General features: G+C 41.7%; 1 protein-coding gene across 1 annotated transcript in view; it reads right to left on the bottom strand.

Moving 5' to 3' along the window:
* The window catches only part of IMPG1 (interphotoreceptor matrix proteoglycan 1), a 170071-nt gene continuing 154254 nt past the window's right edge, over window positions 1-15817 (bottom strand). Inside the window, exons 17-19 of the mRNA XM_039245788.1 lie at window positions 7839-8034; window positions 1608-1680; window positions 1-254 (exon numbers count right to left, since the gene is read on the bottom strand). Of these exons, the coding sequence (XP_039101719.1) occupies window positions 177-254; window positions 1608-1680; window positions 7839-8034 (347 nt within the window). The 3' untranslated portion in view covers window positions 1-176. The remainder of the gene's footprint in view (window positions 255-1607; window positions 1681-7838; window positions 8035-15817) is intronic.

Below are 15817 nucleotides of genomic sequence, written 5' to 3'. Positions count from 1 at the left end.
TTGAAACATGGTGTGTGTGCTGGTTCTCAGTGTTGACTATATGACTGGATTCAGATGACCAGTAAATATGCCTGCCTATGTTTTCAGAATTTTAACAGAGTGGATACAATTTTCCTTGAAAAAGCAATCTATTTCTCTTGAGACAGATTAAATTATAATCTGTATATTTTTAGCTTTTAATTTCCTTCCCAGTCTTGAGAGTTAAAATCTTCATATCCTTCAGCCAGTAATTCAGAATTTCTTTTCCTGATTATCTGGAAGATAAATAGTTTTAAGAGGTTAAGAAATGTCATCTGAGGCCAAATCAATATTTCATTCCAATATCACCTCTGCTGGTTTTGAAAGAATATGCTTGCCATTTAGGATATATTCTTTGAAAGGTTTGGGGATGCCATCCAAAATATTCCTAACTTTATAACATAATAGGAATGTATTCCATCTCTTCGTAAACCCATTTAGATTCTCAGGCTGGAGCATCTCTTAAAGCAGAGGACGCAGTTTGTGAATTAAAGTCACCACCTTCCCTTCCAACAGCAGCAAACATGACTATTCCATGCTGCTGCTTCATTTGAAATGTGGTCCTTAGTTCTCCCTGGCACTTTAGGATTTTCTTAGTGTTTGCTTCATCCTGGGCATTTTATTAATAGCAGATCTGGTGCTTTATTGTCATTTTATGACTTAAGACTGAATGAACTTCCTCTATCTTTCCAATTTCCTTTGTTTCAGGAAATCAAAATGCACACATTATTCCAGTGTGCACCTGGCCACATGGAATTGTGATTAGCATTTGTGTGGTTGCCTCAGCATCCTTGATTGTATACTGATGGTAACAACTTGTTTCAAGTACAAGCTTTGATGTGTTTGTTTCCATCCAACACTATAGATTTCAGGTAGAGTGGGAACTGGATGATTATCACTCACTTTTACAAAACATCAAAGACTAGGTATAATTTTAGGATAAAAGTTGTGCAAGGTATCTTCTCAGAAGTTATTTTTCAAAAATCTCTATATTTAACCTATTTATAGATATTTCCCTTTGTAAAACAGAATTATTTTAGTGAAATAAGTTGGATGAATAATTTGAAAGGGGTATCTGGGACACCAGAAGGAACATTTATCTGAGGATGAACATATAGGAATTTTTGAAGTTACCCATTGCTCACAAATCATGTTTCTTCTATATATTTCTCTATATATTTTTGCTTTCGTTCATTATTCAAAATCAAAAGAAGATACAAGAATATGCATAAATGATTCCAAGAATATGAATTATTATGAAAATTTCAACCTGTTGCTGTGCATTTGATAAACTGCATGTATATTTTTACAAGAAAAAGTGAATAAAATACTTGGATTGTTTCTGTTTTGTTTTTTTTTTTAATTTTGTCTACACATTTCAGACAATGCCAGCCTTCTGTGTCTGTCTTCCTCATGCCAAGAAACGCCCCTTACAATACCCCCTGCCCTTATGGTACTCAATTAAGGAGCCTGGCAAATAAAGGCAAAGTGCTCTTACTTATCTCTCTTTAAAAGAAGAGTCAGATGTAGAAACGTTTTAGGTTTTCTTAAAAATTCAGTAAAACCAACACATAAAAGTATTATTTTACCTTGTTATTTTGCTGATGTTGGAACTTCTTCACACTAGTTTTGTAGGCTTGATTTTTAGAGTGACCTGGTGACCTACAAAAGAAAGCAAAAACATGGTATCCTATTTCCTGGGTTTATTGACATTAATAGCAACTACAACTTTCTACTATTTTAGCTTTAAGATGATGACAGCAATGAAAATGGATTGCCCGTTTTCGCGGGTGCCATCCGAGAGGGCTGGAAGAAGCGTGCTCTCTGCTTCGACCCCTGAGTCTTGCCTTCCTGTTGGCAACCTGTTCTCAGGTAGCCAGCTCAGAATGGCTGAACAAAGCTAGAGAGAAAGATGGGGGATAACTTCATCTTGCAAAAAGTGGAGGTTTTTTTTTTCCAGAGTTATTTTTAAAGTCGTGAGTTGTGGTTGTTGGAAAACATCCATGTAATGACATTTGTTCGTACAATTTAAAAACAAAAGTTATTTTATAATTTGATGTATAGAATTTCAGAGTTTTTAATGTACATATTCTATAATTTCTGGTGGTAGTGTATACACATTTTGCACCTTGCTCTTTCCCTCTCTACATTATAAAATGGGTATAATATTTGGGGGATACTCTCTGACATATATTCCCGTATCAGTAAACTGTTTTCTTTCTCCCAGCATTCTGTCCATTTTAATTTCAGGCATAGAGATGGTATTACTATAGGAAGGGAGGGAGGGAGGAAGGAAGGAAGGAAGGAAGATGCTATCTTGGAGGTGTAGTCTTACGAGAAAAGTTCCTTGTTCCTTCAGCATGTTTGGTTCCTACTTGCCAATCACCTGGTTGGGTGATTTGGAAGCTCTGAGAATACTAAGGGACGGGTAGGTACCTGAGGTCAGAACTGAGAGATCACAGGCGAGGGAAATAATGAGGATAGAGACTTTCCCAAGGGTCTGGTGAGGCAGGGAGCACCTCCCCCCCCCCCAGCCCCTGACACTCCCCATACATCTAGACACCATCTTGGAGAAAGGAAAGGAAGGGAAAAGATTTTTAAGCCTGATTATATATTCCAAGGGAAGGGAGTTGCCTAACGTTGTTGCTTCAGTTGTTCATCAGATGAAGTTTTAAAAATGGATTGGACTGTATTAAACTCTAACTCCTCCCTCTCTTGGCTCCTCCCCCCCATTCCCACTGCTTCCCCATCCAGTGGAGAAAGTGCTTCTAAGGGAGTGAGACACAGCTGCTAGAAATAAAAAGTGGGCTCTTCCCCCACCTGAGGTGTAGCAAGTGAGTAAACCTGGGATCTTACTGTAGTAAGACAAGTACTTTCTTATAAAAATCTCCTCAGAGATGACACTCTGCATCCTCATTTCCTGAATCTGGCTCCTATATTTGGAAATAATTTTCATTATTATAAATAACACCACGGAGAACGCATTGGGCCTGTTAAACTGAAGGACAAAGTGAAAAGTTCCAGATCTGAGGAAGAAAAGTCATAATTTACTATTAGATCTAGATTTGCATCTTTGCATATGTTATAATGATAATTGTGATTAATGAAAGTCAAACTCATTAAGCTAAAAAAGAGACCTTCGAAAATGAAAATTCTGTTTATTCTTGGGAGAATTTTTGCCAAGTTCCATACAACTGTATCTATGGGATATCGAAAATGAAGGAAATGAAAAATGTATGTAGTACATTCATAAATACCGAATGGAGGAAAAGAAGGAAGGATAAAGGTGAAAATATGATGGATGACGACTTGGCAGTGGAATGACAAAGAAAACAAACTGAAAATGTTTCTTGTAAATCAGTGGACTCATCTGTTCAGCAAGGCACTTGCCCTCGGTATAATTTTCCCATCTCTTTCTTCATCTTCAGGTAGACTAACAAAAACGCACTGAGTTTACAATTCTTGAGAGACTGCGGCTTTCGGTGTTAGAACACCTTTGTGTCCTCAGCCGATTTGCTTTGAGTTTAGGCTTGCATTCCTGGCATTTCCTTACGGGGCTGCCCTCTGTGGATAATCATCAACCAGCTCCAGCCGGGCCAGCAGCAGGGCCGTTTACCCCGAAGAGCATCTGATCTATCCCTCACCTAAACCCATGTATGCATTCCGATTATCCCCATTATCTGGACGAGAAATTTGAGGCTTAAGGTTGCCCAAGTGACAAGTAGTTGGGGTACAGCTGGAATTTTAACTCTAAAGCCTCCAGACTTCATCGCTGCCTTGGTCTACGGTTGATAAGGTCTTAAATGGTCATAAAAGTAAGCCTCACGTAAGTACACTGTAAGAGTCACATAAATGTTGGCATCCTGTGAGGAGCAGGAGGAGGGGGCAGAGATCCAGGGGGCCCCTCAGCACCACTGTGCTCAGGGGTGTCTTACGCTGAGAGTCTGCGGCAGCACGCGAGGGCAATGGGATTTGTCCTCATGCTAAGGAGATTCGAGTTTAGCATTTAACACTGAGCTATTCTTGGGGCTCCCGGGGGGCCCAGTCAGTTAAGAGTCCAACTTTGGTTTAGGTCATGGTCTTCCGGTCCATGAATTCGAGATCCACATCGGGCTCTGAGCGGTCATGAGCCCAGCATCGGGTTCTGTACTGAGAGCTCAAAGCCTGAAGTCGGCTTCGGGTTCTGTCTCCCTCTCGCTCTGCTCCACCTCTGCTCCTGCTCTGTCTCCATCTCTCTCTCTCTCTCTCTCTCTCTCTCTCTCTCTCTCAAAAATAAACATTAAAAAAAAATAACACTGAGCAATTCTCCTTTCCACTGTTCACTGGAATAGTAGCATGAGTGCATCTGCCATTCCACATACTGGCTATGCTTTTCCTTACATCTTTGAGTGAACCATACAAAATTGCCAATATTTGACGATTTGTTATTGACAAAATGGCAAAGCCACATAGTGGAACCTAATATACTTATAAGTACACAGTTTTATTATTGTTATTACCTAAACAGGATCTATTATTCTGCAATTTACTTTTCGCATTTAATAAAATGTCTGGGTTTTTTTTTTTCCTGTGGCAGCGCCAGTAGAGCTATATTACTGCTTTTTAACTGCTGTGTTCATGGTGAATGACACCACACTATACATGATTTAACTCTTTCTCCATAGATGGGGACGATCCAAAGTGATGATGCTGCGAACATTTCTGTAAACATATCTTAGTGCACAAATGCAATTATTTTTGTAGGAATAATTGTCTAAAAGTAGAGTATCTGAATCAAATTAAAAATTTTATAGTATTGATAAACAAATATTTCTTGAAAAACGGTTTTTCTAATTTACACATCCACCAGCAACGCTTGATGAACTCGTTTTCCCTGATGTTACCCACACTGGATATTAATAACCTTTTTGGTTTTTCTTATTTGTTTGTTTGTCTTTTACCAAACTCACTAGTATCAAGCTATCTCTATTGTTTGTGGATTTCCCTGATTATAGTGAGAACAAGCATCTTGTCCTATGTTTTTTTGGTCATCTGGATTTCTTCTATGAGTTTTTAAGATATAAAATAGGTTGCAAATATTTTTCTCTCACCTTCTTAACATGTTAATTTTATTTGTGGTGACTTTTTCCCTGTAGAAATCCTCTTCTTAATGTCATCTTGGTATGCCATTGGTATCCAGATTAGGGAAGGCTTTCTTTGTTTTAGCCCAGGATTATTAAAAATGGGTTTACAAATAGTTTTCCTCAATTTTCATAGTTTTTATTTTAAGTTTGAATCTTTGATATAAAATTGATTTCTGTAAAAACTAATTTTATTTTTTTCTAAATATAGAAGGTCAAATTATACTCTAACCATTACTGATCAGTCCATTCTCTCCCTACGGATTTGAAATGCTCATTAAAATAAATTCCCTAGGGGTGCCTGTGTGGCTCAGTTGGTTAAGTGTCCAACTTTGGCCCAGGTCATGATCTCACAGTTCGTGAGGTTGAGCCCCACACTGAGCTCTCTGCTGTCACCATAGAGCCCGCTTTGGATCCCGTCTCTCTCTCTCTCTCTCTCTGCCTCTTCCCTTTCCTCTCTCTCTCTCAAAAATAAATAAACATTAAAAAAATAGATTCTCTAAATATAAGGATCTATTTGGGTCTTACATTAATTTTTTTAATGTTTTATTTATTTCTGAGAGAGAGAGAGACAGCGTGAGCAGGGGAGGGTCAGAGAGAGAGGGAGACACAGAATCTGAAACAGGCTCCAGGCTCTGAGCTGGCAGCACAGAGCCCGACGCGAGGCTCAAACCCACAAAACGGGAGATCATGACCCGAGCCAAAGCCGAACTCTTAACCAGCTGAGCCACCCAGGCGCCCCAAGGGTCTTATATTAATTCTATGTATTTACTGTCCTAGTGTTCTAAATATTATTTTATGTATTGCTCTCTTATAGAGCAATCTCTCCATCATCGTACTTCAAGATTTTCTGTTCATTTTCATTTCCAGGGGATTTTAGAAACAATGTCAGATTCCATTTAGAATCCTGTTGGGACTTTGAGATTAACCTGAAGAAAGTTGACAGCATTCTCATAACCCTCACTCATCTGAATGGATATTCTGTGCTTTATGTTCTTTGTAAAGATGCTTTATAAACACAATTTCATATGCCCCTTGCAGGAACCCACAAGGTTTTACTAGTCTCAGTATTCAATGAGGGAATTGAAATTTTGAGAAGTAATTGGTCCAGGGTCACTTGGTTAGTAAAGTGCTAAATCAAAATTTTAATCACAACTTGTTTGACTCCAGAATATTGCTTCTTAACCCTTATTGGATAGTTGTCTTTAACGTGTTAATACTTTCAAAGAACAGGGTATGTTTCATGAAGAGAAAGGCTAAATCTCTCTAGCTTCTTTTTTTTTAAGTTTATTTATTTTCACAGAGAGAGAGTGAGCAGGAGAGGAGCAGAGAGAGAGGGAGAAAGATAATCCAAGCAGGCTCTGCGCTGTCAGGCAGAACTGGGCGCGGGGCTCCATCTCAGGAACTGTAAGATCATGACTGTAATGACGGAGCCGCCCAGGCGCTCCTCTATTGCTTCTTATTGACTGAGTGAGGGACAGATGGCCATGAGTTCCCTGGTGGGAAATTAAAGACTGTGGCCACCAGAACGAGTAAGAAGACAGTAAAAAAAGAAACATGATCTATTAAAGATATGGGTCCAAGGTGATCTAACGTATGAGTCTAAGAGACTGTGGAAATGTTCAGGTGTGTATGTTTGGAAACTCACTACCGGGAAAGGCGAGAGAGGCTCATGAAGAAGCTCTCTGAGGGCAGAGTCTACAGTGTGGACCTTATCTGGGTGTCACAGGATTTGGAGAAGAATCAGGAGCCTTTGTGTTCCCTGACCATTCATAACGCCACCTACCCTAAAAGTCTGGTTCGTGAATAGAAGGCCAATTGTATCCCTCCTCCCTTACCCTCTTCTTAAGAGCTTCTCAACCTTTCTGTTGGAAACCAAGGATTGATTAGACACAGCAGATCTATAGAAGGGACTACTATGTAATCATTAAAGGTGATGGCACAGAAAATATTTAATGACAGAGGGGGATGTTCTAAGTATGAAAGCTGAGTATAAAACAAGAAGCTAGGGGCGCCTGGGTGGCTCAGTCGGTTAGGCGGCCGACTTCCGCTCAGGTCATGAGCTCGCGGTTCACAAGCTCGAGCCCGATGCTGACAGCTCAGAGCCTGGAGCCTGCTTCAGATTCTGTGTCTCCCCCTCTCTCTGCCCCTCCCCTGCTCATGCTCTGTCTCTGTCTTTCAAAAATAAATAAACGTTAAAAAATTTAAAACAAAAAAACAAAACAAAACAAAAAACACAAGAAGCTAGTGTGATTCTATTTTGCGTTAGAACATTCTATGTAAACATTCTGTATAAACTTTTCCATCAAGAGATAATAATAGCTAATAAGAATATCACATAATTTTTTATCTTCTTGTTCATAATTCTGAATATTCTCCAAAATTTTTATGATGAAAACTGTCTTTACATATGGGGAAAAAAAACCCAAATACATACACACACACACACACACACATGCACGCACACACACCACCACCACCACCAATTAAGGTGGTACAGTCAGACATACTGCATCAAAGAGAGCCTCACAGGGCCCAGCCATGTGTTTGAACAAATCCTCTTCTGGGAGATTCTGATGTTCACTGGAGACTGAGAACCATATCGGTTTAAAGGGCCACATGCATTCATTCTAATGATAGGTTTCTCAAGAGCAAGAGCAACAAATCTTTGGATCTACAAAGTTCCTGTGCTCCACCTACCTGCACGGAGCTCCCTTCCCCTGGATGGCCTCACAGCCCTCTCTGGGGGTGCAGAGGCCAGAGTCCCGGCGGTCCAGGCGCGCCTGGCTCTCATAACCTGCTCTGCAGCGACACTCTGCTTCCTTGGTCCACTCATTTTTTACACACTGGGCAAATTCGCCACAGGCCAGGAATTTGCAAGGGTCCGCTTGATCAGCTGTAAGAGATGAGACAGATTTTTTTTTTTTTTTTAATGAAAGGTTTTTTTTCTTCAATGTTTCCAGATTACTCTTCTTTTTAAATTTTTTTTTTTTAATGTTTTATTTATTTCTAGGAGAGAGAGAGACAGTGTGAGCAGGGGAGGGTCAGAGAGAGAGGGAGTCACAGACTGAAACAGGCTCCAGGCTCTGAGCTGGCAGTCAGCACAGAGCCCGACGCGGGGCCCGAACCCACGAACCGCGAGATCATGACCTAAGCGAAAGTCGGACGCCTAACCGACTAAGCCACCCAGGCGCCCCGAGACAGATTTTTTTTTAATGTTTTATTTATTTTTGAGAGAGAGAGAGAGAGCAGGGGAGGGTCAGAGAGAGAGACACACACAGAATCCGAAGACAGGCTCCAGGCTCTGAGCTGGCAGTCAGCACAGAGCCCGATGCGGGGGCTCGAACCCACGAACCGTGAGACCATGACCCGAGCCAAAGTCGGACGCTTAACTGACTGAGCCACCCAGGTGCCCCAAGATGAGACAGATTTTAATGAGTGCATGGATGTCTAAGCGGTGGAGTGGGCAGAAGTCAAAGGCAAGAGAGCAAATACATCTGCCACCACTCCATTTTGGTGTTTTGTACAGTAGTGTTAACAGACTGGGGTGAAAAGTGAAACACACATTTCTGCATCTTTGAGTTTATGACACAGATGATAACATATTTACTCTGAATATTATCATGAGCAAACTTGGTTCAACTAGAGGCCTTGTTAGAACACAGATTCCCGGCCCCGGCCTCAGAGTTTCTGACGCAAAGGGTTTGGGATTTGGGGGCAAATCTGTGCGTCTAAGGAGGTGCCAGGTGATGCTGATGCAGCTGACCTGGAGAGCACACTCTGCGAACCCCTGCATTAGAGAATTAAGGGTTTTTGTTTGTTAGGTTTATTAAGGTAGGCATTTTCTGCAGAGATGAGTTGCAAAAGTATATATTTAAGATCAGTTGTAAGACCACTTGTAAAGTGGACAAGTAGTTGTTAATGTGGACAGTTTTGAGAACTCAGGACAATTCCTGCTTTAAAAAATATCTTTTGCTTAGTCCCTTGCTGATCCCTGAGGCCCCAATGTTAGAGATCTTTCCTTTGGGTTAATCGTTTTTCCCCCTATTAAAATTCAAGTGGGTCTCTAGTCACTGACTGCTCTTTTATTTTATTTATTTATTTATTTATTTTTAATGTTTTATTTATTTCTAGGAGAGAGAGAGAGAGACAGCGTGAGCAGGGGTGGGTCAGAGAGAGAGGGAGTGACAGACTCTGAAACAGGCTCCAGGCTCTGAGCTGGCAGTCAGCACAGAGCCCGATGCGGGGCTCGAACCCACGAACCGCGAGATCATGACCTAAGCGAAAGTCGGACGCTTAACCGACTAAGCCACCCAGGCGCCCCTGCTCTCTTTTATTTTAAATTCTGTAGCCTTGTCTCAAAATTTTTCATAAATGATGAGAATCTCAGAGTATTTAGCTCAGAAGGCCTGTGACCGCTGCCGGCCCTTCCCTGTTCTTATAGAGCTGAGCACACTGACCTCTCAGGCAGAGAAGCAAGTGGCCTGAGTTCCCTGATGCTGATGGCAAAACCAAACGGGCCTCTGGACCGCAGACCTTTGTTCCTTCTGCCCTGGAAGGAGTTCCTGCTGAATCATAGCAGCCATTTATCTTTTAGGTTATTCTTTCAAAAGGAACACAACCCACGCAAGGAGCTAGGGCACAGGTAGTCATGCATAAAGCTATTCTTCCAAGAAGCCTAGGGGAAGGTAAGTAATAACTCACACATATTTCTATAGGAAAAGCCAGTACCTTGTCCACTGTAAGAGCTTTAAAGATGAGCTCTAAATACAAGTTAGAGAAGAGATTATAGTTTCAATTATTTAAAGTGAGTTGCATTTACACATGCAAAGATGAGGAAAGGCTGGACCCAGCAGCTTGAACAGAGGCCCAGAGGTGGGAAAGCAACAGATATGAGAAGAGAGGGCCGGGAAGGTCCAGTTTGGAGGCAGCAGAAAACTGTGCACGGGAAGGAAGGGAACTAAGACTGGAAAAGTAAGTTAAGGTCAAACTCTGGTAGGTCTTGAATACCATGCTAAGGAATTTGGAGTCTACAGGCAGGTGGGAGCCATGGAGGATCTGGGGGCAAGGAAAGGGTATGATCAGAATTGTGCATTAGAAGACATGTAAACAGAACTCAGAATTGTCAGAATTAGGATGATTTCAGTGATCATCTGTATTCCTCAAGTGGGAACATCTCAGAACTCTTGAGTTAGCAGGATTTAATAGGTTTTATACTAGGAAGAGTTTGGTGGCTAAATAATTTTTTTTAACGCAAGGTGAAATAAATGCAATGGTTTTCTTTCTCTTTCCCTTGTTTCTTTCCCCCCCTTCTTTCCTCTAATCCCACCCCCTTCTCCTTTTACTTTTAAACCTCTTTAGGGTCATTAATAGGCTAATGTCTATTGTGAATCTTCAAGTGGAGAACATAGTCGGCTGCTCTGCCAAATATACTGCCCACATAAGTTCTGGGTAGAGTTGCTGAGGGGACATGGTATGGGGTGAGAAGGCCAATAAACCTCTTCATTCGCTGGCCTGATCCAGCGCCTCCTTGTGGTGGAAGAAGTTATAGCGGGGGGGGGGATTAGTAAAACCAGCCCCAGCTGTGGGCAGAAGCGCGCCCTAGAAAACATAAACGTGGGTCTCTCAGCAAGGCAGACAATGCTAAAAGACTTTACACGAAGTTCTATTTCTCTGCAGCCTGAGGAGACAAACAGGCCTGACTACTGTCAACTGGCTTTCTCTGCTTCAAAGTTCCTAAAGCTGGCCATGCTGTGGGAGTCTTGTCACGGTTTAGAAAATGACTCAGATTTACCTTGACAACCCAGGTGATTCACATCCAGGGCCTGGTTCAATAAATAACAGCTGTCAGCAACTTTACACTCAAGACTTTTAGTCTTGAAAGCAGAAGCCGGAGAGGAATAGTCAGAGGCTCCATTTCCTTCTGTCTGCAGTGGAGACTAGGAAAGCTGACTGAAGGCACAGATTCTAGCCCTCTGAAGAGTAAATGTATGATAACAAAATGAGTTTCCCATTAAAAAAATATTACTGTTTTACCATAATTTCCCTCAGCCCAGCCTGACGTTGTCTGTGCGCCATTAAAGCTGAACAAAATGTAATCAGGCAACACTGGAGAAATAAATTTATCCAAATTTGGGAGCCCTGGATCAGATATATTTGAAGAACAAATGCACCTTGTTTATAAATAACTTGCTTTTCCCATGTTATTTATGCAGGAGCGGTCTAGAGAGAAGTAGGAGACTTCAATTCACTGAGCAGTTTGTTTGTTGTGGATCCTTCCTGGGTACTATGACAACATTCACTGATTCAACAGATAACAGCACTTCAAAATCTGCAGCACTAAGAATTTCAGACCAACTAATTGCTTTAGATTTTTCTTTAATCCTTATGTAAAATTTTACACTTTAGGGAGAATGTGAGAGCTGAAAGGTATTCTAGAACCTTCTCATGAATTTGCTCACTTCAGTGTGAGGAAGCCGAGACTTCAGAGTTGAGTGTTGCAAAGACCACGGCTTTTGTGCTGGTCGTCTGCGTGAGGGCAAGACCCAGAGAAGGAAAGAGCCAGGAGGGGGAGCCATGGGATCGAGGCATGGAAAGAGATTGCAGGGAATTAGAATGCAACAGAAGACATAGTATTTACAATACTAACTGGTGAAGCAGCCCATACCGCTTCCATTACTCTACTTTACAAATACTTCTCCTAGGTGTGTTGATGACCCTTTACTTACATATCATTCTCGGAGGGGCACCTACAGCTTCGGGCTTCAGGCAAAGACTGAGAACTGGCTGTGAGCTGATTGTGGGGAGGAAGTGCCATGGACAAAAGTTTAGTAGAAGTTTATTATTATTTTTTTATTTTTTTCAATGCTTATTAAATTTCTTGAGACGGTGAGAGAGAGAGAAAGAGACAGAGCGTAAGCGGAGTAGGGGCAGAGAAAGAGGGAGACACAATGTAAAGCAGGATCCAGGCTCTGAGCTGTCAGCACAGAGCCTGACATGGGGCTTGAACTCGTGAACCTCACGATCATGCTCTGAGCTAAAGTCAGATGCTTAACAGCCTAAGCTACCCAGGTGCTCCCAGTAGAAATTTCTTTTAACATGTATTTATTTTTGAGAGACAAAGAGAGCATGAGCAAGGGAGGGACAGAGAGACAGAGGGAGACACAGAATCCAAAGCAGCCTGCAGGCTCCAAGCTGTCAGCACAGAGCCTGACACGGGGCTAGAACTCACAAACCATGAGATCACGACCTGAGTCAAAGCCAGCCACTCAACCAACTGAGCCACCCAGGTGCTCCCCTAGTAGAAATCTCTTCAGTGACACTTTCCCTATGCTGTTATCATTTTCTTTCTTTGTCATATCCTAAAGACATTCCTATTTATTTATTTATTTATTAATGTTTTATTTATTTCTAGGAGAGAGAGAGAGACAGCGTGAGCAGGGGAGGGTCAGAGAGAGAGGGAGTCACAGACTGAAACAGGCTCCAGGCTCTGAGCTGCCAGTCAGCACAGAGCCCGACGCGGGGCTCGAACCCACGAACCGTGAGATCATGACCTAAGCGAAAGTCGGACGCTTAACCGACTAAGCCCCTCGGGCGCCCCAAGACATTCCTCTTTAGAACGATGGATTCATTCATCATTCACTATAGGCCACACTGCTCTTTGCCTCCTCCTGAACGTATCCCGAGGGCTTTGCACAAAACAAAATTTGCATAAAATCAGTTGAACTTTCCGCTTTCTGCTCTTGATTTGGTCAATACTGATAATGTAAATGTTTTGTAGTGAAAACCTGAAATGCTCTGTTCTGAACAAAGTCTGTAGCCTGGAAAGTGGGAAGTCAAGGAGACTTCAGATCAACAGTTGATTAGGAAGAGAAAAATTAGATGTCATTTTCTAGAAGAATATTTTTCAAGTCATAATCAAGCTGTGTGTGGATTAGAGGAAGTGAAGTCCCCAGGATTGGTGGATAGACTAGTTGGTCTATAATTGCTCTAGCTTCTTGGATTTGCTTAAGCCCTCTTTAAATATATTATTTTTATAGTGGGTTTTCTAGAGAGGTTTCTTCATGAGCCTGTACCACACTCAAGTATGATTTGGGGTAGCCCCTGGGCTTACTGTAATTGCTTGCTGGCAAAATGACCTAATTTTCTGTCCTTCACTTACTTAGGTAGCTCTTCTGCCCAGCAAATTTGACAATCTCTCTCCAGGGTACTTGGCCTTAGTGTGTTGAGCAAGTGTCAGGGTCTGCTAGTTTGCAGATGGTCAGAAAGTTCTATCCCGGTACCAAGAGGTCTGAAGCCTAGTCCTTAGCTTCCCACGAGGATTCTGGAGGTAGTCAAAGCACTACTGTCATTCCATTTTAGGACTTGTCCCCAAAGTAGCCCTAGGGATCATGGTCCTGCACCTCTAGCTTCACCAGGAGTGCAGTGACAAGGATTTACATAAACAGTGAGTTCACATTTGTCGAGGGCCATTTTGTGTTTGGCGCTGTGTTGGGCACTTCAAACAAGTTTTCACTAACATTCACAACAACTTTCCTAAATAGATACCACTGACCTCATGTTCATAAGTGCGAAACCTCAGGTCCATTTTAGCTAGTAAGTATAACCGCAGATTAACATTCATATGTCTGCTTACGATGTTCAGCTTTTGATATCATTCTAGTGGTTTTCAAATACAGGGTTTCCAGGAGACACCTTTGGGTTCCAAGGGGCTAACAAGGGATGGGGGCAAGCAAAAATGCCAGCATGTCCACTCTTACGGTTTACATATCAGGCTTCCATGGATGCTTCGAGCGAAGGCTCTCTTAACTAAACAAAAGCTCGAAACCACTGTCTGCCAAACTCGTTCATTAGGCAGAATGTTTCCTTATACAAAGTACAGTCTCACACCACAGTAATTCTACACTTGTTTCTGTTGCTCAAATGTGACAGCAGTGAACATGGCTTGAAGTAAGTGGGCTGCCACGTGGGGCTTGGAAATATTTGTATCATTCTGAGATTTCCAGGGTAAGCACTGGAATTTTATGTATCAGTTTCTCCCCTGGATTTGCTTATATAATGTCTTTCCTCTGTATGCCAAAGGTCCTGAAAAGCATTCCCAACTGGCTGATGAAGGAAAGATGTCTCTTAGCTCTTCATCATGTAATAAAAACCATTTAAATAAACGTCCTTTGCCTGCAGGGAACACTTTGAGGAATTTTACAGTTCACATGAAAAGATTATGATCCTGTCCTTCCAATAGATGCTGAAAAAGCATCTGACAAAATATAGCATCCTTTCTTGATAAAAACCCTGAAAAAACTAGTAATAGCAGGATCATACCTCAAGGTCATAAAGGCCATATATGAAAGACCAACTGCTAATATCATCCTCAATGGGAAAAACTGAGAGCTTTCCCCCGAAGGTCAGGAACAGGACAAGGATGTCCACTCTCACCACTGTTATTCAACATAGTGTTGGAAGTCCTAGCCTCAGCACTCAGACAACACAAAGGAATAAAAGGCATCCAGAATCACAAGAAGAAAGTCAAGCTTTGACTCTTCGCAGATGACATGATAGCCTATGTGGAAACCCCAAATGATTCCACCAAAAAACTGCTACAACTGATACATGAATTCAGCATAGTCGCGGGATATGAAGTCAATGTACAGAAATTGGTTGCATTTCTATACACCAACAATAAAGCAGCAGCAGAAAGAAATCAAGGAATTAATCCCATTTACAACTTCATCAAAAAACATAAAATACCTAAGAATAAGCTTAACCAAAGAGGTGAAAAATCTATACACTGTAAACTCTAGAAAGCTTATGAAAGAAATTTAAGGGGCGCCTGGGTGGCTTAGTGGGTTGAGCGTCCGACTTCAGCTCAGGTCATGATCTCACAGTTCGTGGGTTCAGGCCCCACGTCGGGCTCTGTGCTGACAGCCAGCTCAGATTCTGTGTCTCCCTGTCTCTCTGACCCTCCCCTGCTCACGCTCTCTTTCTCTCTTTCTCTCTCTCTCTCTCAGAAATAAATAAAACATTTAAAAATTTTTTAAAAAAGAAAGAAATTTAAAAAGACACACAAAAAATGGAAAAACAATCCACGCTCATGGATTGGAAGAACAAATATTGTTAAAATGTCACTACTATCCAAATCAATCCACACATTCAATGCAATACCTGTCAAAATAGCACCAGCATTCTTCACAGAGCTAGAACAAAGAATCCTAAAATTTGTATGGAACCAGAAAAGTCCCTGAATAGCTAAAGCAATCCTGAAAAAGAAAACTAAAGCAGGAGGTATCACAATCTGAGACATCAAGCTGTATTACAAAGCTGTAATCATCAAGACAGCATGGTACTGGCACAAAAAGAGACACAAATATCAATGGAACAGAATAAACAACCCATAACTATATGGCCAACTAATCTTTGAAAAAGCAGGAAAGAATATCCAATGGAAAAAAGTCTCTTCAGCAAATGGTGTTGAGAAAACTGGACAGTGACATGCAGAAGAATGAACCTGGAACACTCTCTTACACCATACACAAAAATAAATTCAAAATGGATGAAAGAGGGGCGCCTGGGTGGCTTAGTCGGTTAAGCATCCGACTTTCGCTTAGGTCATGATCTCGTGGTTCGTGGGTTCGAGCCCCGCGTCGGGCTCTGTGCTGACAGCCAGCTCAGAGCCTGGAGCC

This window comes from Hyaena hyaena, unplaced genomic scaffold (genome assembly GCF_003009895.1).
Source record: "Hyaena hyaena isolate Hyena2069 unplaced genomic scaffold, ASM300989v1 scaffold_270, whole genome shotgun sequence".
In the NCBI taxonomy this organism is placed as follows: Eukaryota; Metazoa; Chordata; class Mammalia; order Carnivora; family Hyaenidae; genus Hyaena; species Hyaena hyaena.
This window is presented reverse-complemented; position numbering and strand designations above follow the sequence as displayed.